Raw genomic sequence first — 23647 nt, 5'->3', positions numbered from 1 at the left:
GATAATAAATAAAACGGAAATCATGTAAGTTATGTATTCTTTCTGTGCGCCCCCGTACCAATTGACCCACGAACAGGTGCCGGTCCGTGGCCTGGAGGTTGGGGACCACTGGAGTAGAAGATACTGTTATATGGCCTGCTATAAAGATCTGACCTCAACCCTATTGAACAGATTTGGGATAAATTGGAACACTGACTGCACCCCAGGCCTTCTCACTTTACCATCAGTACCTGACTTTGCAAACACCCTTGTGGCTGAATGAGCCCAAATCTTCACAACCACACTCCAAAATCCAGTGAAACATCTTTTTAGAAGAGTGGAGGTTATTAGAACAGCAAATAGGGACTAAAAGTGAATTGGGATATTGAAAACACATAAAATCTTATTGTAAGTGTCCAAAAACTTTTGTTGGCTACGGCATTAGCGGTGATGTACAAAGTTTATGTATGTTATGTGATGTCATTTGAGGAACGATAAATGGCAGAAAGGTTTTGCTTGGTTTTTTTTAACAAGAAAGTACAAAACTCAACTACTGTACTGTTTTTCAACAGACAAACTCTCCCCACAGCCCCTATTAAATATTGAATGCAGCACTTCCAATATTACACAGATGTTCAAAGGCTGCAGCAGCCTGAAGGTAAACTCTGGGAGGAAATTGCAGGGATTTGATTTAGTCCCCAGGCTTTGGAATTTGCTGATAAGGACAGCAGATATATTAGGTGTCAACATGGGAGGGATGACTGACTGGAGGGAGATGCAATCAAAAAGACAGCAAAGACATTTAAGGTTTCTCTTTTTCTAAACTGCAAACAGCATTCTCTAGAAACAATGACAAACAATGCAGTGTCTTTCTAAGCTGTTTGCTTAAGCGTTTGCTAAGCCATCGCAGCGATTCTGAGCCATTTTTTTGCCCCTTGGTTTCTGATGTAAAGACCCAGGAGGCTGACCTCAAAAAGAAATTGCCAATAGCGGATCTGCACAGGGAGCCAGAGACCTCTAGAATGCAGCAAATACATAAATAAATCACACCCGTTTCATATTCCGCAATATAACCGGTAAACAAGAATAAATATGCTCTAGCAGGCTGTCTGATGTGCACAATTAAGCTGCAACTGAATAGTACCGAAGCGTTGTGCGGGTTGCGTTTAGTTAACCATTAACAAAAAAACCGCAAAGTTGCAATTTGCAACTTATTCATGCCTCTGACGCTGAAGGTTTTAATATGCAATGTCCTGAAGATCATATTCAGCCAGAACTCCACTGTGAATAAGAGTCAGTTCTGAAGCGAAGAAACACTATACTAAATAATTCAGTGTCATGGTACAAAGCAGCATTTTTTTACACTGCATCCTGGGCATTCTGTAATAGAACTTAGTCTTAAAATCCTCATCAAATACAAAATTTAAGTTTTTAGTTTGGCTTTTATTGTGCATATGTTAACTAAGCTAGTTTCCTTCAAACCAATTGCAAAATTCAGTTAGAAAATACATGCATTTCAAATATCCCATGTGCATCAAACAGGGATGACATTATAACATAATGACTGGTGACGTGAATAACACTGATTATCTCTTCATCATGGCACCTGTTACTGGGTGGAATTTATTAGGCAGTAAGTAAACATTTTGTCCTCAAATTTGATGTGTCAAAAGCAGAAAAAATGGGCATGAGTAAGGATTTGAGCGAGTTTGACAAGAGCCAAATTGTGATGGCTAGACATCTGGGTCAGAGAATCTCCAAAATCTTCAGCTCCTGTATGGTGTTCCCAGTCTGCAGTGGTCAGTATCTATAAAAAAATGGTCGAAGGAAGGAACAGTGGGGAACTGGTGATAGGGTCGTGTGTGGCCGAGGCTAATTGATGTACATAGGTAGGTGGTCATAATGTTATGCCTGGTCGGTCGGTGTATATGTTATATAGTACATGCAGCATGAACAGTTTTGCTTTTTATTCGATTTTCTTCCCAATTAAATGATCTCAAGAATCTAACTCCCCAAAAAAAGTTGTTGAGTGAGAGAAATCATATCAGCATGCATAAAAAAGTCAAAAGCACGTTTTGTTGGTTTAGTGGAATCTGGATTTTTTTTTAAGATTTCCAGTTGTAAATTGGTTAAAAAGAAACTGGAATGAATTCCCTTTGAAGAACGGGGTATTTGTACCAGCTAATGATATTTTGACAGACTTTGCCCATGCTGTGCAGTAAACTAATTGCTGTAGGCTATTAAAAAAGGGGAAGGGCCGCTCAATTTGCCTCATCCTGACTTCCCATTTTGGTGAAAATTGAAAAATGTTATCACGTTAATTGAAGTGTTTAAAGGGTTTTACAGTAAAGCGCTCTGACGGGGATGTGAAGGTTTTTTAGGACTAAATGCACTTTATGGATTTTATTCTATTCATTTTATAGAACCGTTTTCTAGATATTGAATTTTCGAAAAGTCAATACACAAGAAAAGATAATAACATTTCGGTGGTTATTATTGACAAGGTTAACCATAGGCCTTTGGGTATTGTGTGAGGAATTACACAACTCAATAGAGAAAGAGAAAGAGAGAGAGAGAGGGAGAGAGAGAGAGAGAGAGAGAGAGAGAGAGAGAGAGAGAGAGAGAGAGAGTACTTCGTTGACAGGAAGAGATGAAAGACTACATCACTGCATGCAGCTGCTCTGACAGCAACAACCCTTAATTATGACTTGTCATGAAAACTATGAGTTGTAGGACTCCAGAGAGATTTACTGTACACAGCGAAGCACACTTAAGTGACTAAGCTGACATTTATCAAGCTTGACACTGGAAAATAAAATCCACAGTAAGTTTGAGGCCTCATTCAGTAAGAAAAACGAAATGTCTCGGAGAACCTGAGAACAAAGTTCAACACTGGGGTACATGGAACGGGGATTTAGTCATGTAAGGCAGAAGGAAAGAACTGTAAATGCACCTAATGGCTTAAAAAGGTCTGAAGCTGACACTTGTCCGTTCTGAGTAATTGCAAATTATCCAATTGGCGATTACTTCGCGTGTTAATGCGTTTTTAATGAACAGCACATGATAAACACAATAAATCGTAACCCGTGTCTTCAATCATGAACAGAACCATCTGGGGACATAATTCTTCATGCCCACAATAAACATACACACATGATAAGAGGAACATACACACAGATATATAGAAAATTTTCAGAAATAAGACTAAAAGAATAAACCTTTTTTTGGCTTGAAGGACAGTTGAAGGACAATGAAAGAGAGATCACTTGACAAGTTTCTCCAACATTTCTCGCAGTTCATCCGAACACAACAGTAGCTGCTGTAACCTGTCGTACGCTTCCATTTAACCCTATGTAATTTGTGCGCCTCTAATCCAGTGTGTCATCCCGAGGTGTTGATGTAGGTTAATACCACACAATGCCCCTTAGCGACGCGATAACGTGCGACACCAAGGAAGCCATCAACGTCACAGGAAGGTCAGTCGCGAATTGCATCGCACGCTGGCGCTGCTTACGGCATAATTGCATCGAGAAATGATGGACGGAATCAATAAAGGGTTATTAGAAGTCAAAAATTGCATGAAGCAGTCAATTAAATGAAACTAAAGTGACCTGATTTAAAATAAAATGTCTTATATAATTGTATAAAGTTGTCTAAAACAAAAATGTATTCTCTAAAGGCCCAAATAAAAAATGACTGCATTTAATGACAGACTTTGCTCCTGGACCTCATCAAGACTGACCACAATAAATTTTGATTTCTTTAAGGGCATCAAATACCCGCAAAAATCATCTTCACCTGCATAGCGAAATCGATTATAGCAGACTGTGATAAAAAAGGGGAATCAAATCATTCTCAATGAAAAACACAAGTTATACAGAACTGACAGACAGACAGACAGACAGACAGACAGACAGACAGACAGATACAGTAGAGACAGACAGACACAGTACAGGACAGACAGACAGACAGACAGACAGACAGACAGACAGACAGACAGACAGACAGACAGATACAGTAGAGACAGACAGACACAGTACAGGACAGACAGACAGACAGACAGACAGACAGACAGACAGACAGACAGACAGACAGACAGACAGATAGATAGATAGATAGATAGATAGATAGATAGATAGATAGATAGATAGATAGATAGATAGATAGATAGATAGATAGATTAATTGAATGATGGATGGATGGATAGATAAGAGGAATAGAGGTTCAGCTCGTACCTGAGGAAGACAGTCTCTCCTTGTCGGACAGTGATGTTCTCCATCACGGTATTATCGGATTGCGTGTCTCCCTGACTCCGTACCGGCAGACCTGCGGGAATAACAAGCATGAGCCTGAGACTCAGAGTCACAACACGCCGCCACACACACTCTCCCATCATCTTTTCCTTTTTTTTTTTCTTTTCCTCCCAATTCCGCTTCACTGGACACACAAACACGCGCGCGCGCGCGCCTGAAGCGTGTTATGGTGCCATTAGAGCCGCCTTCTTAATCCGGAATGCCTGCGCAGGTACGAGGAAATCCCGCGCGCACTGGGAGAGCGGACGGAGAGCGCGCGCGCGCATAAACCAGCCGCTCGCGCCGTCACAGGATTAGCATCTTACTGAAAGCTCTGCGTAGTCCTGTGCCAGGTATAGGCTATAATCCTCTCTTTTAACGAAATTTTTTTTTCTTGCTTTCTTTTGTTTGTTTTCTTCTTCTTCTTTTTTTTTTGTTTACTTCCGATCTCCGATGCGCCCAGATCAGATCACACTGTGGACCGCTTTAAAGTTGAGAGCGCGTGCGTGGCCGCTCAAGAAGCTTTGGTTGGAAAAGAGATTCGAGCTGCGCGCGAGCGTGCATGCACACACACACACACACACGCACACACAAACACGCACATACAAGGCACGTGTTTGTGGATAAGGACTCGCTTTGCGCGAGCACGCGATCGTATATTATTCCCAGCACTCTTCTGTCTTCTAGCAGTTTTTAACAGTGGACATTGTCCCAAAGCATTTACAGAGATTAAAGGTTATAAAATATGAATATATGAATTATATGTTAGTGCATGCACTGACTAGGTGTCTATACAGCATCTTTATGACAACCGATCAGGCATAACATTATGACCACCAGCCTAACATTGTGTTGGTACCCCCAAAACAGTCCTGAACCGTCGAGCATTAACAGCTTTAACTTCTTCAACAATTTGAGCTACACCAAGGTAGCACAGACTTCTGGACCGGATTTGGCATGAAGCCGGGGCAGTTGGCATTCAGCTGGCACTGGCATGAGGCATGTAAACAGAAAATGGACCGGTTTTGGTGGAGATGGAATCGTCTTTAAGGTGGCAAACAAGATATGGGCCAGCTGTTAAGTGTATTATTTGGCCCAGATGTAAAATATAGTACTGTGGACCACATATGTGTGGCCAGTTTTATCCCACAGTTGAAATGTAATTTCAGAAAGTTCAGAAATTAATATGATAATATTTTCATACACACAGCTGTTTATTCTATTCCTGTTTGCAATGTGGGTTTTCTGTCAACAAGGTTTTATAAAACAAATCATTGTAATTATGAATAATGGGAATTTTAGATGAATAATCGATGGTAATTTAATTATAAAACGCTTTATATCATATAATAACATTCAACTTATTTCATATTTTCTCTGAACCCTTTTATGCACAAGACAACACATATTTCTTCTCTTTTGAATTGTTCAATGGTTAATGGGTTTGCAGTTTTTACCTCAATGTAGTGTTACACACTCAATCTTGTACCTTTGTCTTTTTGTTTGATTTAAAAAAAAAATTTCTTCAGTCAAAAGTGTGTAATCTTGCGATTTAACTGATTGGTAAAAAAAAAAAAATGTAATGAGAAAACTACTTGTAGAACCAGTGTTATTGAAGAAGTGGGCAGACACTAATGCACTCTTGAGTCTGCACTTTACTAACCGTCGTGGACTTCTCAACTCTGGAGCAAAGCAAGCGGAGTTTGGTTAGTGATAACTGTAATTTTATATATATAGTTTGACATTGCTTTTTTGTATTATACAGTAGAGTTAGTATGAGTTAACATCGTTGAAATCTAAAATGTTACAGCAGGGGAAATAATTATTTTATCGCCTTACAAAGAAATAACATTCTAGAGTTTATATGTCTTGTTTTAACAGAGAGAGAGAGAATAAATAAATAAAAAAGTTATAAATTAAATTGCTTTTAATCGAGTGAAATAAGACACCTAAAAGACACCTGTCACATAATCAACCTTTTCCATTCAAACCTCTCTACCACCACGGAAAAGACCAAAGAGTGGTCAGAGGACGTCAGGGACAAGATTGTAGCCCTGCACAAGCCTGGAATGGGCTACAAGACCATCAGCAAGTTGCTTTGGCTGTATGTTTTTGGTCATTGACATGCTGAAAGACCCATCCACAACCCATCTTCAGTGTTCTGGCTGAAGCCACTGGGCTCTCATCCAGGCTTATAATGTTATACCGTATAATGTCATGCTTGATCGGTATATAACTTTATCTGCAATAAGCAAGCCAGTGGTGACAGTGGCAAGGAAAAACTCCTTGAGATGGTATGAGGAAGAAACTTTGAGAGAAACCAGACCTATGCTGTTCAGTGGTTCTTAAATGCACAATTTTTCACTGTGCCAAGTCAAAGTTCAGTGCTTAAGGTTCTGGGTCAATGATTAGAAGATCAGGGGTTAAAGCCCCTGAGCAAGGCCCTTAACCCTCTGTGCACCAGGGGTGCTGCATCATGGCTGACCCTGTGCTCTGACCCCAGGAAAATGAGAGAGAGAGAAGGGTGGATGGTGTGGAGATGGTGAAGCAGGAAGTGGATAGGATTAGCAAGGAGGAAGTGAGAGCAGCGATTTGAAAGAATTAAAAGTCGGTTGGACCAGATGACATACCAGTGGAGAGCATGGAGATGTTTAGGAGAGTTGGCAGTGGAGTTTTTAACCAGATTTTTGAAGGTGAGAGGATGCCTGAGGAATGGAGAAGGAATGTGCTGGTACCGATCTTTAAGCATAAGGGAGATGTGCTGACCTGCAGTAACTACAGAGGAATAAAGTTGATCAGTCACAACTTAACATTATGGGAAAGAGTAGTGGAAGCCAGGCTGAAAGAAGAGGTGACCATCTGTGAGCAACAGTAAGGTTTCATGCCGAGGAAGAGCACCACAGACGCACTATTTACTTTTGAGAATGTTGATAAAGAAGTATAGAGAAGTTCAGAAGGAGTTGCATTGTGTGTTTGTGGTTTTAGAGAAAGCGTACGACAGGGTGCCGAGAGAGGAGTTGTGGTATTGTATTAGGAAGTCAGGTGTGTCAGAGAAGTATGTGTGGGTGGTGCAGGACATGTATGAGGACAGTGTGACAGCAGTGAAGTTTGCAGTAGGAACGACAGAATGGATCAATGTGGAGGTTGGACTGCATCAAGGATCGGCACTGAGCCCTTTCCTGTTACCAGTGGTGATGGACAGGTTGACAGATGAGGTTAGACAGGAGTCTCCGTGGACTATGATGTTTGTGGATGATATTGTGATTTGTGGTAAGAGTAGGGAGCAGGTTGAGAAGAGCCTGAAGAGGTGGAGGTATGTGCTGGAGAGAAGGGGAATGAAAGTCAGTAGGAGTAAGACAGAGTACATGTGTGAATGAGACGGAGCGCAGTGGAGTGGTGCAGGGAGAAGAGGTGGAGAAGGTTTAGGGGTTTAGGTACCTGGGGTCAACAGTGCAAAGTAATGGATAATGTGTTAAAGAAGTGAAGAAAAGAGTGCAGGCAGGGTGAAGTGGGTGGAGAAGAGTGGCAGATGTGATAGAAGAGTATCTGCAAGAGTGAAAGGGAAAGTTTATAGGACTGTGGTGAGACCTGCTATGTTGTATGGATTAGAGACAGTGGCATTGAGTAAAAGACAGGAGGTGGAGGTGGAGGTAGCAGAGGTGAAGATGCTGAGATTTTCCTTGGGAGTGACTACGATGGATAGGATTAGAAATTTAGTATTAGTTTATTAGAGGGACAGCTCATGGAGGACATTTTGGAGACAAAGTGAGAGAGGCGAGTTTGAGATGGTTTGGACATGTGCAGAGGAGGCACATGGGGTATATTGGTAGAAGAATGCTGAGGATGGAGCCACCCGGAGAGAGAAAAAGAGGAAGGCCAAGGAGGAGCTTTATGGATGTGGTGATGGAAGACATGCAGGTAGTTGGGTTGAAAGAGGCAGATGTAGAGGACAGGGGGGTATGGAAAAGGATTCTTCGGTATGGAGAAGGATGATTGCGACCCCTAATGGGAGAAGCCGAAAGAAGAGGAAGAAGTGAAGAAAGTGTTGTAATGTATATGTAAAAAGTGTCCTTCCTCCCTTTCATGCATATTGCATTCCAAATCCATCCTAGTAGTTCTTCAGTTGCTCAGTAACTTCATAGATCTTTTGTCTGTTCATCTGGAATCATCCTCGGCGGCATATTGTGGTCTCCAAGTAAAGAGAACTCGAATCCGAGAACAAGAAAGAGACAGGATCTTTCTTCACACTCTTTCAGGCTTCTGTTGTAAAGTTGAGGAAAATCAGCTGCAAGCACTTTTCTTTCTCTGTTAAACAGTGTTAAACACTACCTGCAATAACAAATGGTGAAACTCATCTGTCCTCTATATTCCACATATAAGTGCACTACATAGCGTCTACTCTACACATATGTTCTACGATTCATCTGACAGACCCACAAACTCGCATGGATGCGTGGGAGAGGAAGACTAATAGATGCTCAGTGTGATATGAATAGGGAGGCGTAGTCAGTCATTCCAAGAAATATAAACCAATTACACACAAGGATGTGGTAATTGGTTGGTGGCTCTGCTCAAAGCTGGGAAGAAATTAGTGTCTGAATCACCCTCTTCTGTTTACTCAGACTGCATTATTTTAAAGTTTTTATTCCAGACTTAAATGCTTTTAAAATTTCACAATTTTTTTATCCTTTAACACCTCAGCTAGCACATTTGGTACAGAGATATTCTCTATTATAATTTCATGGATTTCTCCTATTATTTCAATCAAAGAATGCTCATACTCATACATCCAGACCATTACACACATTTGTGGATTTGTTGATTTAAGTGAAAGGTGAAGTTATGGTGGTCTTTTTTGTAGATTTTTCTAATAAAAATGATAGGTAATCTACTGCTTATTGGAGATGGGAGGTTATCAATGCAATTCATTTATTCATCCTACAAAATTAGTACATTACTTAAGGTCAAGGGTCAAGCCACTGGTCATACTGAAAAAGGTTTGGCTTGTTAGTTCCGGTAATAGAAAATGTTTCACCATACAAAACAAATTCCAGACCAGGAGAGTATGGTCTTATCCACAAAGAGCCAATGTGAGTGCAGACATTCTTTCCAAGCAAGCAGGGCTACATCTGATTTCACCTAGTCAAATAAAAGGTCGCACCCATAATGACCCGTTCTGGATAGGATTGGACAACTCTGATCTAGAACTCAACTTTGTGGCAAAAGCTATGCTCATCTATCTATCTATCTATCTATCTATCTATCTATCTATCTATCTATCTATCTATCTATCTATCTATCTATCTATCTATCTATCTATCTATCTATCTATCTATCTATCCATCCATCCATCCATCCATCCATCCATCCATCCATCCATCCATCCATCCATCCATCTATCTATCTATCTATACATATCTATCTAATAATGTATATAGATATATAACTATATTTAGTAGATATACTACATATTGTAGGTTCTTCAAAGTAGCCACCTTTTGCTTAGATTACTGCTTTGCACACTCTTGGCATTCTCTTGATGCCTACTTTGAAGAACCTACAATATGACATATTTTCAGTTTACTTTTTTATGTATATAATTCCACATGTGTTAATTCATAGTTTTGATGCCTTCAGTGTGAATCTACAATTTTCATAGTCATGAAAATAAAGAAAACTCTTTGAATGAGCAGGTGTGTCCAAACTTTTAGTCTGTACTGTATATATAATATATATAACATTTTGGTCTGTACTGTATATATAATATATATAAAATTTTGGTCTGTACTGTATATATAATATATATATACAGTACAGACCAAAGGTTTGGACACACAAGGTGTGTCATTACCCTTCGATAAATCCAATATCTTAACCTGCTGAGCTACCATTAATTATTCTAGATTTATACTTATTATGTAATTATTGGAGATTGTATCATTGTGATCAATTAAAACTAGTTTGAAGTTGTATTCATTCATTTCTAAAGTGCTTTGTGATCTTGCAATGCAAATGAAACCAGTCCTGATGATGATGATGATGATAAATATTACTGTACAGTTTCTTCCCCCAAAAAAATCCCTTATAAGCTTTGTTGATGGTGTGGTTTTGACAGCATTAAGAAACAAGACAGATATAACATTTGGAAAGCAACACAGATGCATTACTTCCCAACAAATATGGAATAAAGAAAAAAAAATACCCACTCGACTTGTCCACTTAAGAACCATTGCTTGAAATCGTTTAATCGCTGCACATGGGATATTATAATGAATTTTTCTCTGAAAGGTTTTTAAGACACTCTCGTTTATTGAACCGAAAACGCATGCTGTGATGGGAATCCCAGCGTCAAATCATTTGACTCAGTTCACCAATAAGAGTCAGGTTTAGTCATTTCCCATGTGACTCATTGCCGTTTTTTATTTCTGCTACAGACAAAGTTTGCAATATTATGACTAGCCAGTGTTAGTCTTTGCCACTGATATTGTTAAAAAATGAAGTAAAAAATTATATTGGTATTACAAATGTGCAACTTTGAACTTAACATATTGATCAAATCACACTGGAAGACTTACAGCATTGCCTAGGTACATATAAAAAAAGAGGCTCATATATGAATCAGTTTTTATAGTTTATGAGTTTTTCGAATGACGCATTACAAATCCAGCGCAAACTTTTTGCACCTGATGGATTTAAATCAACATGTACAAAAACATTGATTGCTATTTGATGATTCATTACATTGCAGAGCTACAAATCTCACTCAAGTCAATTTACTGAAAGTCAGTCAGCAGTAGACGTAGAGGTGACAGAAAGGCAGGCGAGCAAACAGATAAATAAATCAAATGGGAAAGAAAACTAATTACAGATGTCAAACATTATTCATTTACTCAGCTCTTACAAAAGGTATAAAAGGGAGACACTCGTTTCCGAATTGCAAGTTGATTAAACTCGCGAAAGTAATTATTCCCGCAAAGTTAGAAATGTATAACACCCTGAAGTGGATAGTTCTAAAGCAGGGGTCCCAAAACTAAATTTGGACTGACCCTCTGAACATGTTATATTTAAACATGTTTTACTCATGTCTTAATTTTATAATAAATACTGGCTTTCAAACTAAAATATACCTTAATTATTAACATTAATTATTTAACGAATTATTTGTTAGATTCACCCGCCAAACAACAAAATGCTACATTCATCATTACGTAAATCTAAATGTTTTATTTTCAATAGCAACGAATATGAAAAAAAATTCATCATGATAGTAATAATACTCTTTTAATTGTTTAAATATCTCTTGTAAAGTTATGTTTATTCATCTGTACAGTGCATAACAAAATAATAAACTAATCTAGCATTAATATATACATTTAAAATCATAATAACATCTCCACAATATTACTGGTGGTCACTCCATGTAATTTTCTGTTACAGACCGACCCATTTAAGAAAGGAAAAATGATGTGGCCCTCACAGAAAAAGGTTTGGGGACCCCTGTTTTAGGGCCTTTCTGCATAAGACCCTTATCCAGAGCAACTTATAATTATCCCATTCATTCAACTAAGCAGTTGCAGGTTAAGGGCCTTTCTCCAGGGCCCTGCACTGACAGTTTAATACAGGGATTCGGATGCACATCCTTCTGAACAGAAATCTAACATTTTACCACTTCCCGTTTCATCAGCCTGAGATGTACAGTACAGTACTTGATTCAAACTGGCAGCATATTTATCAGCAGTTAAAGGTGTTTATCAGAGTGTGAGGATGTGAAAGCGTACTTTTCACAAATAGCTTTATTTATAGAGAATAACGCCAGAACAGGTCTGTCACTAATTGCCTGAAGTGAGTTTAGCTTGTTTACAGACTTTTTTATTTATCCAGCAGTTTAATTAATATTTTACATGCATTTTTGTAGTCTTTAATCATACAGTGAGAATGGGTAATTCTTTACAATTTGAGATTGTTACTAAAACAACCATCCGAGGACGATGTGAAAAAAAAAAAAAAAAAAGCAATGATTTGGACATTAAGAAAAAAAAAAAAAAAGATGGCATGTTTACTATGCACTACTCGCTTTCATGGTTAGAATACCAAAAGACACTTAATGATAGATATGTATCCAGTATGCAGGGATTGAGATACAAAGCCTGGTGCATGCGGATCAAAAATCGAAAAATGGACCTTCAAAGTGGTGTATAATTGTGTATGTCAAGCAGCAAGTTCAATCCTTGGTTCTCTTGCTGAAAAGAATTGGATGTTTTCTTCAGAATAGAAGAAAGACATTGCATCTGGTAACGTAATTACCTTGGGATCTTCTTCTCAAGTGATTGAAAGAGGAGATCAAATCAGGTCAGTAGCAGCATTGCTGCAGTCTATGCATTGAACTATAGTGGTTGTACAAAGTTTGTTATTGGTCATTTTACATTACTATTATCATCAAATGATTCTGAGGCAATGGTAGTGACCGAATGAATGAGGTCGATTTGGTACAATAACAGACAGCAGGAATGAAGATCCTCTGCAGAGGATAAAATCTGAGTAGATCCACCGTCGCTCCAAATTGAGAGGTTTCTCATGCCCTGTAAGGACGCCACATGGTTAACTTATGAGCTCTCAAAAATGTCATCAGAGCCAGAATTTTTTACTTCAGCTGTAAGCAATTTCAACTTTTAAAGAGATTAAGAATTTGTAGAAGTCATAATTCGCATCAGAATAAAATGCAAATAGCAAAAAGATAATGACTCCTGGGAAATGACACCAATCCAGGCTTTTCTTTTTTACCTTTAACAAGCCTATGTTCCATTTTCCTGCATATATCCATATGGGAAACCTTTCTAAAACAATATTTACGTAAGTTAGATTATATTACTGGGCTGATTTCTAGCGAGGACCAGAAGGGCATAGGTGGCTTGTACTCATTAAAGTACAATGAAGAGGACAGCAGGGTTGTAAATCAGGAACTCTACTAGAAAATGCTGTGTGGGCTGCATGTAAAAGAGTCAGCATCATTGAGTATTCAGGAATGGAAATGGGTAATAGAAAATCTCTGCACTGTCATATTGAAGTGCTACATTTAGAGAGACATTACCTAGGAAGAACCAACAAGTGAAGAATGGAGAAATGACTGCTTGGTTGCTAAAATAAACTTGACAGCCAGGAAAACTTTTAGAAGCTGTTTAGAAACTCAGTTTTTTGCAACTGCAAGAACACCCACAGCCCAACCCGGGAGTTTTGGGGCTGCCCTCCGTCCTTATACTGTACGTTTAACTGTGCTGTTTGGCTAGGTGGCAGATGTGAACGAAATGGAGCATATTTAGTAAAGAGCTCAGAGTGGCCCTTGCTGCCTGTATAGTCTACTGAGACTTTTCGGAGGCACACCATATGGTGTCTCTCCATTAAGACGTTTGGTCCACTGGGAGCCAGTAATAATCAGGGCTCAGTAGCAGCTGCAGACTCCAAAGGAAATGTCAGAATATGTCATACACAGGAGAATATGTGGGCAGCCATTGTGTACTGTGTGTATTGAAAGATGCAGTGATGTCTTTCACAAATTTGTAATGCGCTGTGCTAATATTTTCATTAGCGTGGTTCAGATCCTGTGCTAAATGTTATGTTAAGAAAAGAGAAAATTATTGAGAAACAGAGAAACTCTGCGAGACTCATAAAAGCTAACTTAAGACCGAATTGTTACAATTGCACATCATTAGACATAAAGTTTGAAAGTTTGTGGATAGACAGATTAGTGTTGAACAAATGAAAAGCAAAAATATCCAATCAAATCTTCAGTTCAAATCTAATATTTAAAACTTCTTTTAAGATAACATTGTTTGTGTCTTATTTTATAAAAGGACTGAAAATTAACCTGCTGCCCACACACCATAATCTATCAGATATCCTGATTAAGAAAAAAGAGGGACAGCCCAGGACCTAGGAATGATTTAAATCATCAGGATCTACATTTATACACACTGTATAAGAATCTACACTCATAAATAGAAAGCCAAATAGCAAATATCTATTCATCAAAGTGTACATTTCACGTCACTTCTCATTATTTCTGTATGGTTTTTTTGTTCTGTACGATTCATTTAACAACATCCAAACATGTGTTTTGTGGTCAAACATTTCCAGATTTAATAGATATATTAGAAGGAGTGTGTCATGTTAGCAAGCAGAAAGCATTTGCAAGCGCAGTGATGACAAGAGACAAGAGAGACAGTGAATGTAGAGTATATACACAAGTGTCTATAGATCGATCGATCGATCGGTCTGTCTGTCTGTCTGTCTGTCTGTCACAGCACTTTACTCTTTCCACATTTTATGTTTTTATATATATATATATATATATATATATATATATATATATATATATATATATATATATATATATATATATATATATATATAACTTGGATTATAAAGCACACTGCATAATAATTGTCTCTTCTCACATTATTAGCTACCACGTACTATGCTACAAGCTGCTTAGCCCTGTATTTAAGAGGCACAGAATGTTGCAAAGCAAGATGAGACCAACGATTTTCTACGTACATGCACATTTCAGAGCTTTGACTTTAGACACAGTGACACAAGATTATGAGCAACTGAAGTAGAAATCTTCTGCACATGGGATATGACACAGTAAACTGACACACATTAAAATAATTGGCTCCAATTAACTACTGTCTCAGACCCCCTGGGAAACATCCACTCACCAATTTACTTCCTACCTGTGTTTTGTTCTTTTTCAGCACAAGCATGACGACGCCAGAATCGTATAGTTTACGAGTGCAAGAACATGGCCATAAGCAATAAAAACAACAGTTGCTATACACCTCATGAGACATACAGTCATACAGACATACATTCTTTAATAGGACAACAGTGCATCTGGTTTTGATGGCTCTTAGGTATTTATTGCTTATCTTCATCATAAAGTACACTTATCATGAAACTACAGTCTAGTGATTAGAAATAATACAAATCCTCTCATTATGAGTATAATTTACTTTATTTTGACAACTAAATGCACAAAAGAGCAGGTGTAGCTTCAAAAAGGGAAAGGAAGCTTGCGTTACCAATGTGCTGCTAAAACACATGCTCACACGTGTTTTATGAGGGTACAAACATGCTATAAATGTCAGCCAGCTATGTTCGTTCACTTTTTCCTAATTCCCACCTGCTAAAGGAATGTCAATTTAATAACATTCCCATAATACAATAATATGGAGTAAAAGTTTAAAGTGCACATATAAAAATGCAATGAAGAAAAATATTTCATTTGGAAGAATGTTTTTCGAATAGTGGAGCTATTTAAGGCGAACATAAGGCTTCCTCACAGCATAAAAAAAAAATGAAAACTTTCTATTAGCTTGAGGGCTTTCAAATCATTCATTCATGTAAGCGGCACATTACTGTTTGCACAGAGAACCGTGCAGATCAAAGTGGGCATGAGCCAAAGCACAAAAACTTTATTTGAACAGCATTCCAATTATTTAGATTTCAAAGTAAATATTTTAAGCGTTATGGAGGGTTCTTTTTTTTCGTGGCAAGCAGAAAAAAGGAAAAAAGGTTTAGTGATACCCTAATCTGTAATAAATGCATTATGTTTATTGCCAGGAGCGGGTTCTGTAGCTCATGGTGCTGTTTTGTAGTTGATCATTTGAATTATCCCAGTGGTCCCCAAGTTTTGTTTACTATTAATCTAATAGGACACATTTATCCGTATTTTTTTTTAATTATTATTATTATTATTATAATTTTTGTAAGTCACATTGTGGGATTTTACTAGAGCCATCATTTTTATTTTTTTTTTACAGCTAGGGCAAGTTGTCACGCTAATAAAGTATTCAGAAGTAATGAAAGGTTTCCTCTTTGTACTTTGCTTGGCATTGGCTGCAGTGTTTTTTTGGACTTAATTTGTTTTGCAGTGCTGTGGGCTTTTGTGTGTGCGTGGGTTTGACCAACAAATTAATACATGCCTCTGTCATACATCAGCATTGAGCAGAAGAGAATTTAAATGCTATTTTTCCTCAGATTTTCTACTTGAAGAGCACAGCCCCTGAGCCTCTCTTAGTTTCCAACTGGCAAATTTTGTAAACATTCCTAGTTGATATGTGTATATGCAGTAGCTGGAAAGCTTGAGGTGGTGTATCAAATTTAGACACAAACTAACCCATTGAGATTTGCACTGCTAGGTTAAGTCAGTGTTCTACTGAAAGTTCACACAACAGGTGTAATCAAATGTACATTTCTATAGTTTAACCCGAGCTGACTGTGACAGGGAAAACCTCAACAGATGTGATACGACCCAGTGATTCCCAAGTCGGGTAATTCCAGCTTATGCTTTTTTCCCCTCAGGGTGTGAAGTCTAAATGTTTGTTTTCAAAACTCTCAAGCAAAAATTATGTTGTTTTGTACTCCAACGGGGAAAACAGTAATTAAGAACAAGCAGCCCCGAGAGAAAGAAAAAGTGCTTCCGATTGTCTGTAAAAACAGTAGTTAGAATTGTGTGGGACTCGAATAACATGAGACTGGTATGCAATAGTGCCTCCGCTTAGACTCACAAATGTAACACATACACAAATATGCCACACACTGCCATTCTGAAATAACATGCTTACACCTGCAAAAGATGGTCACCGGGATGATTAACTTATTACATGCTAGTTGCACCAGCAAAGTTTTTAAACAACTAGCATCGCCATGCTAAATCAGCAGCGGACCTGCTGTGCAAACCATGCTAGCATAAGCATATTCTCGCTCTCTCACTCTCTCTCTCTTGCACAGACACAGAGGGATGTGTGATCTCTCAGATCTGTCAGCCACAACAGAAGAATTTTAGATGATGTGCAACAAAAGCTGTGAGCTGACAGCAGATAGTTTGGAAAATAAGTGACCGCTTCTTTTCTCCAAATAATGATTCCGCTACACTCAGCTCATATCATTACGTTTCTGCTTGTCAAGCAGGTTTAAAGATATTGTGTTTGCTACACTTGACTAGGGTTGAGTAAATCAGAGTCTGGTATTGTAAAGTTAACTTTCTACTGTCTTTTACACTCGTGTCATGCTCTGTGATTGTACTTGTTTAGCACGTTCAAGAACAAAGAACACATTTTTTTTGTTCCTATTTTACAGTCATTAGACTATATGATGCTGGTGCAAATAAAAAGAATTGTGGGTTATTATTGTGATGTGGTTCAATGGATTTTTCAGCTCAACTTTTGTATTCCATTTCATTGGGAAAAACTCTATTGTTGCACAGGTTAAACACGCTTAAAGGCACACATTTTGTCTCTGAAAGTAACGACTCATTGTGATTTGACACTTAAAACATCTTATACAGGGTATTAAAATGAAATTTTGATGCATCGCTCTACAAAAATATACTGACGTATTTACAGAGGGCTTACATTAAACACACACACACACACACACACACACACACACACACACACACACGATATGGATCACAGTATTAAGAGACCTGACTTCTTCATCCATATGTGGTTCTTCCTCAAACTTTTACTATAAAGCACAAATGAGTGAAACATCTCCCCAGAGGAGTGAAGGTTATTAGAACAGCTTACTGAAACTAAATGTTGTATGGAATGTTCATAAAGTAAATCTCATGATCAGGTGTCCACAATCGTGTGTCTATAAATTGTGTAAACATGGCCGGAACTACAGATAACTTCCACATGAATGATTTGCTTTTCTCATTGCTTATTTTCATTATAACTATTGTCCCACATTTGCATTTAACTCTTGTACAAGTCCAATAGAGGTTGACTGTATTTTACCGATACCAATAGCCAGGCTGGATCATACTTGTCGATAACCGGTAACTGACAGTTGATTTTAATCAAGCCTGACAAGTTTTTATTTATTTCTTTATTCTATTCTTCTGTTCACAAACAGCACTAGTTTCAAGGTTGTGTTTGTACATGTGCATATGGTCATTACTGTCAATGTCAGGTCAAGTAACATGCCAATAATGTAGAGGTGGCTCATGGGTGGCAAATACCTAAAGATTGAAAAATAGTAGCAAATGGGAAAAGAGTTAGCAAAGTTAAAACAGAGTAAAAATGGATACTGGATAAAAAAACAAACAAATATAACACAGTACTGAATCATGTAAATGTGTCAATTAAAATAAATATGAATATATGAATTAATAAATATTAATAATATTAATAGAAATAACTAATACATATAGTTATATAATGAATAAATTATAAGTAATAAACATAATATAGCACTCTCCGTGCAGCGCGCAGTCTCGCGCGTAAAAACAAACAGCATGTGGCGTCAGTGATTCACCTCTAGAGGCCGCTCTCGTAATGACAGGCTATTGAGAGCCAAAAAAAAAACAAATCGGTTAAACAGTCGGTATGGATAGACGATATTTCCAGCAATCAAGTATCGGTGCCGATCGGCAAAGCCTCTACCACACGATATTCAGACTCCATAGATAAATAATAGGTGACCTGATCTGACTGGTTTAGGAATAAAACGATTTATTAGCCACAAATTGTTTACTGTTGCACATTATCTAATGTAAGATTTGAATCATTCATTTAATTACAAAACAACTAAATAATGACTTTATATAAGCCATTAGGTAAATTACTGTAACACTAGCATCTCTAAATGAATAGTTAACTGCATTAGCATGCCCAGTGTTTCTGTTGTCTCATCTGATTTTGAAATGAGTCACACTCTGTTCCATCTGTGCAGCTCTGATAAGCAGAATTGTCTCTATCTAGGGATCTTTATACTAATAAAGCCTGTAAGGCAGAAGTACCATTTCTTGGTGCCTGTTAGAACAGAAGCAGATTAATGAAAATTATGAGGCAAAATGAAACGATTGCATGATAATTTACCTCGATAAAGATAACGCCGCTGACGGAGTGATACGCTGACAACAAGCTTGTCTGTTCTAGGATCACAGGACTAAACTGGTAACTTCAGAGCATCGTTCTGATAAGGAAACTCTGCCAGGGAAAATAATTTCCTCTAACCAGAGGATCACATGGATTAAATAAGATAGCCATATGAATCCGATTCCCAATTTGCACAATCATAAGGCGGGACTTGATTAAAGCTCTAGATAGAAGTGCAATCTTCCAGGAAACATCTGCGGCAGATCTATTCTCATATGTCTGTCATGCGAGACACATTTAAAATAATATAAACACTCAAGGAATTAAGAAATGCTCATTTTTTTATGCAAATTATATGCGAGCATGTTTTTTATGTGAGAGCAGATGTTTTGTACGACACTTCTCTACTGCTGAAGTCCCTAAGCTAGTAGGTGATAATCTCAGTTCCCAAACTCCTGACAAGCTAGCACAAGCTACAAAACTGTGATTTTTGAAGAAAAAAAAAAATAATAATAATTAAATTAAAACTTTTTGGGGGTCTTTTTACAGAAACTAAGACATATTTGCATTTCAGAGTTTTTTTTTTCTTTAATTTTAGGAGACCATTTGTCTAAATGCAGGTCTAACTAATAAAAACATGATGTGGTGAGATAAGTGGGAGTACTCTTTCTCTCTCTCTCTCACTTGTTTTTAATTAAATCCCCCATTCACATTTGTTTTACTCACACTGGTGCACTTGTGAATACACTATGCAATATAACGCAATGTAAGGCAGATTCAAATGCGATGCGAATATAATTAAATTGCATCAAAATATAATGCTTAAAGAAATTGAATTAAACGGCTTAGAACATGGAAAACCTCGTACCTTTCTGGCTTTCTGTTTAGTAGAACGAATCCATAACTGCAAAATAACCTAAGGCACAGACCAACTGGCCAGTTCCTTTTTTAGCATCTAAAAAGATTTCAGAATTCTGTGTGGAGTTTAGAAGCTCTGGGTTTTAACCCACTGAACTTAAAGAATATAAGACAGCTTATTTATTGCCTGTTTCCACCTTACAAAACATTTTCTGTTTAGAAGATTCCTAATAGTTCGAATTTGTAAAAGAAGTCTTTAATTTGAATTGTCTTTCAATTCAATTTAATCAATTTAAACTTCATCGGTTATAATGATATTATTTTTAGGATGTTCGAGTTGTTTTTTTCTCTCTTCTTTTTTGGTTCGCTCTGCTCTTTCTCCTCTCTCTCCCTCCCGATCCTGACCTGCATTCACGTCAGTGGCAAGCGTCAGAAAGTCACGTTAACGTCTCTGAATAATGCGAAATCACTAGCAAAATAACACAGATGTGTGAGAAACACTGCAATCTTCAGAGGACACAGGCGGATACTGTAGGAGTAACCTCAATTCTGCTGTGCTTGCCTGAAATACTTTTAGACCACACTTTTGAGAATTACAGAAATAAAAATAGAAAATAAAAAAGAATAGTACTATTTGTTGGGGGGAGAAAAATCTTAATCTTGCAATTAAGCATTAAGTTAGGACTCTTACAACCCTTCATACTAAATCATTTTAATATAATACAGTTGTCACGTGTTTAAGAGTGTGTTTTTTCTTTTTAACCCGAACACGAGTGAGTGAGTGGGTGAGTGTGCTGACTTCTCGGATTAAACAGCTACTCAACATGGTAATAAGAAAAAAAAAAAATCCTTAAGTCAGTCTTGCGGCAAATAAATGATTTTAATTCCTCCCTAACCACAAATCTTACCATAATCTTTGTGTAAAGTCCCGCTAACTGTTTTAACTGATTTAGCTAATGGCTTTCTTGATCAGCAAGTTTCTGGTCACAGTGGCAGTCACATTGCCTCTTTATGTGAAGGTAGGCAGCTATTGTACACAATAAGGAACAAATCTGCCAGACTCTAGCAACTGTCTAGACGTCTGGCCTTTTTTTTTTTCCTTTTTAACTTTTTAAAGTGTAGTGTTCACTTTTACAATAAAACCCCTAATCCATCCTCACAGAATTATAAAGCATAAACATTGTGTAAGGTGAAAATAATCGTCTTTATATATCACATACCTGCAAAAACAGCATAATTGATCGTCGGAGTCTCTCTCCTATGGACTCTCTATCGCAGACATTTACACAACATGCTGCATCCGCAAAGCCTACAGCATTTTGGACGACCCCACACACCCCTCACACACACTCTTTACTCTCCTACCATCAGAAAAGCGGTTCTGAAGCATTTAGTTTTTTTCCTCAAGCCATCAGGCTTCTCAACACAAAGAACTGAACTGTACAAAACTCACACACACTCACTCAACTGTGTCAACTGTGTGTTACCGAACTGTACAACCTGAACTCAACGCACACTCAATACTTATTTCACTTCAGTTCGTACACATCCATGTTCTCAGCACCACCCATATTATATTATATTATATTAATTATATTATACTGTTTACATGCTGTTTTGCACCTCCAGATTGCTGCTATTGCTGTTTTTTGCACAACATTGTGTTCATGTTTACAAGTACAGTCTTGCATATATTTCTTTTGCACATTGTACTGTATATGATAAAATAGGTTTAATGGTGGCACTATTTTGTGTTTTGTGTATATGTCCCACCATGTCTTGTGTTGTTTGTTTGTCTTTGTTTTGCACTGTTTGCACTCGGTTGCACACGATGCACTTTATGTGGAGAGGACACTTAATTTAGTGCTGAAGTCCGTGTTCGGTTATGTAGCTCTATGTTGTGCGATGTCGCTCTATGTTGTTTTATGTAGCACCAGGGTTTCTGGAGGAACGTTGTCTTATTTCACTGCGTACTGTGTCAGCTATATATGTTTAAAATGACAATAAAAAGCTTCATGAATCTTGAGCAATGGAAATAATGAGCAAACGGTGAAGAAATAAATGCAATGACACACACATATGTATATACACACACTCTTTTTGGAAAATGGTTGTGGAGATTTTTTGCTCATTCAGCCACAAAGATGTTAGTAAGTTCAAGTACTAATGTAGGGTGAGGAGGACTAGGGTGCAGTCAGGATTTCAGTTCATCCCCAAGCTGTTCATTAGGGTTTGAGTTCTGTAGCGCCATTCATTCATTTTTAATTAAATTAAATTTCATTCAATTATTTAAATTGAACCGAGAATGTATTCTAAATGGACAGAAATGCAGACATGTATAGGAAGCATGCTCTTTTTTATCTTCTCTTTTAGAAAGACTGCCAGAAAGGTTCAAGGGCATTTTTGGATACTAGACTAGAGATGTCCATCAGAGGACTTGGATCCCATGGGACACAACAAGAAGGTCACGTGTAGGGGGTTTTACCTTTCAATGTGAACGATCACGGATGAAACAACGTGGCACTGAACAATGCATTACAACCTCCTTGGTAACCGGTGGTTTCAATTGGGCTGAACTCATTATGCTGCGAAGAATGACATCTTACCATGTGGAAATATCTTGGAAACAGTCTGATTGATCTGTTTTTTTTCCTATGTTAAAATTGCAATAATCTGAATAGAAGATTATTAACCCTTGCCAGCCATTTGCACTTATTTAAAGCTAAAAATGGACTTCAATTTGAAGCATTCATGAAGCAAAATTATCTGAGAAATAATGTCCAGAAATAGTTGTAATAATGTAATAATGTAATATATATTTGGATTATTGTAACCTTTTTATAACTAATGTTCGATACAAATGAATGCAAATTTTACTAGCTAAAATGATGTTTTTTTTTGCAATGTAAAAAAACTTTAATTATCAATATTAATTAGTCTTATAATAAGATAATAGGATTAAATGAGAATAATTGTACACTCGTGATATAGCTGAGATTTAGGAGGTCAGAGCTTGGATTTACATTTAAATAGAAATAAAACAGTAAATGAACATCTACATATACTTCCATTTGATTGTTCTTCTTCACAGTTCTTTATCTGATTGAGATTTTTAAAGATACATTGCAGAAAGGTAGAGGTCATTAAGCCACACAGAGACTGCTTACATTAACCAATATCTAACAGGAGCGTTAACATCAAATATATGTCAATAAAAGACAAATCTATAAGCTCAACCATAATCCACAGCTTTGCATCATCTCTAATGCTATTATTATAAGGAGCACTTATGTATTACACAGTCATAGTGTCCAAAGAAATTTTTAAGAACCTCCTTATGACATATAGTAACTAAAGCCAATATTTTGCTTTGGAAACAAAATTCTGCTGAATTAAAAAAAAAAAAAAAAGGTTTACAGTCTTATAAGAGACATATTCTGACTTTGACTCCAAGTCTTTTTTATTACTTAGAAATAAGAGAAAGCATTGCTCAAACTACATTTTTATTTTATAAATATTTCTATTTCAGATTATAATCGAGCACACTTGCTATTACAGATAATAGAGAATTGATAAGGTACTCTATCTGATACAAAAAAAAAATCTCTCCTTCATATCAAGGACAAAAAGCTG

At 37.4% G+C, this 23647-nt stretch overlaps 1 protein-coding gene across 7 annotated transcripts in view; it reads right to left on the bottom strand.

Annotated features, from left to right (window-relative positions):
- The window catches only part of ntm (neurotrimin), a 409839-nt gene that overhangs the window by 139849 nt on the left and 246343 nt on the right, over nucleotides 1-23647 (bottom strand). For 2 of the 7 annotated variants that reach the window (XM_083567655.1, XM_083567656.1), the window contains exon 1: nucleotides 4215-5101. In XM_083567655.1, the coding sequence (XP_083423781.1) occupies nucleotides 4215-4375 (161 nt within the window). In that variant the 5' untranslated portion in view covers nucleotides 4376-5101. Of the gene's footprint in view, nucleotides 1-4214; nucleotides 5106-23647 lie in introns of those variants that run through there. The other 5 variants (XM_083567651.1, XM_083567650.1, XM_083567652.1 and 2 more) reach the window with 5 other exon arrangements.

The sequence above is a fragment of the Silurus aristotelis genome (assembly GCF_946808225.1).
Source record: "Silurus aristotelis genome assembly, chromosome: 18".
Classification (NCBI taxonomy): Eukaryota; Metazoa; Chordata; class Actinopteri; order Siluriformes; family Siluridae; genus Silurus; species Silurus aristotelis.
This window is presented reverse-complemented; position numbering and strand designations above follow the sequence as displayed.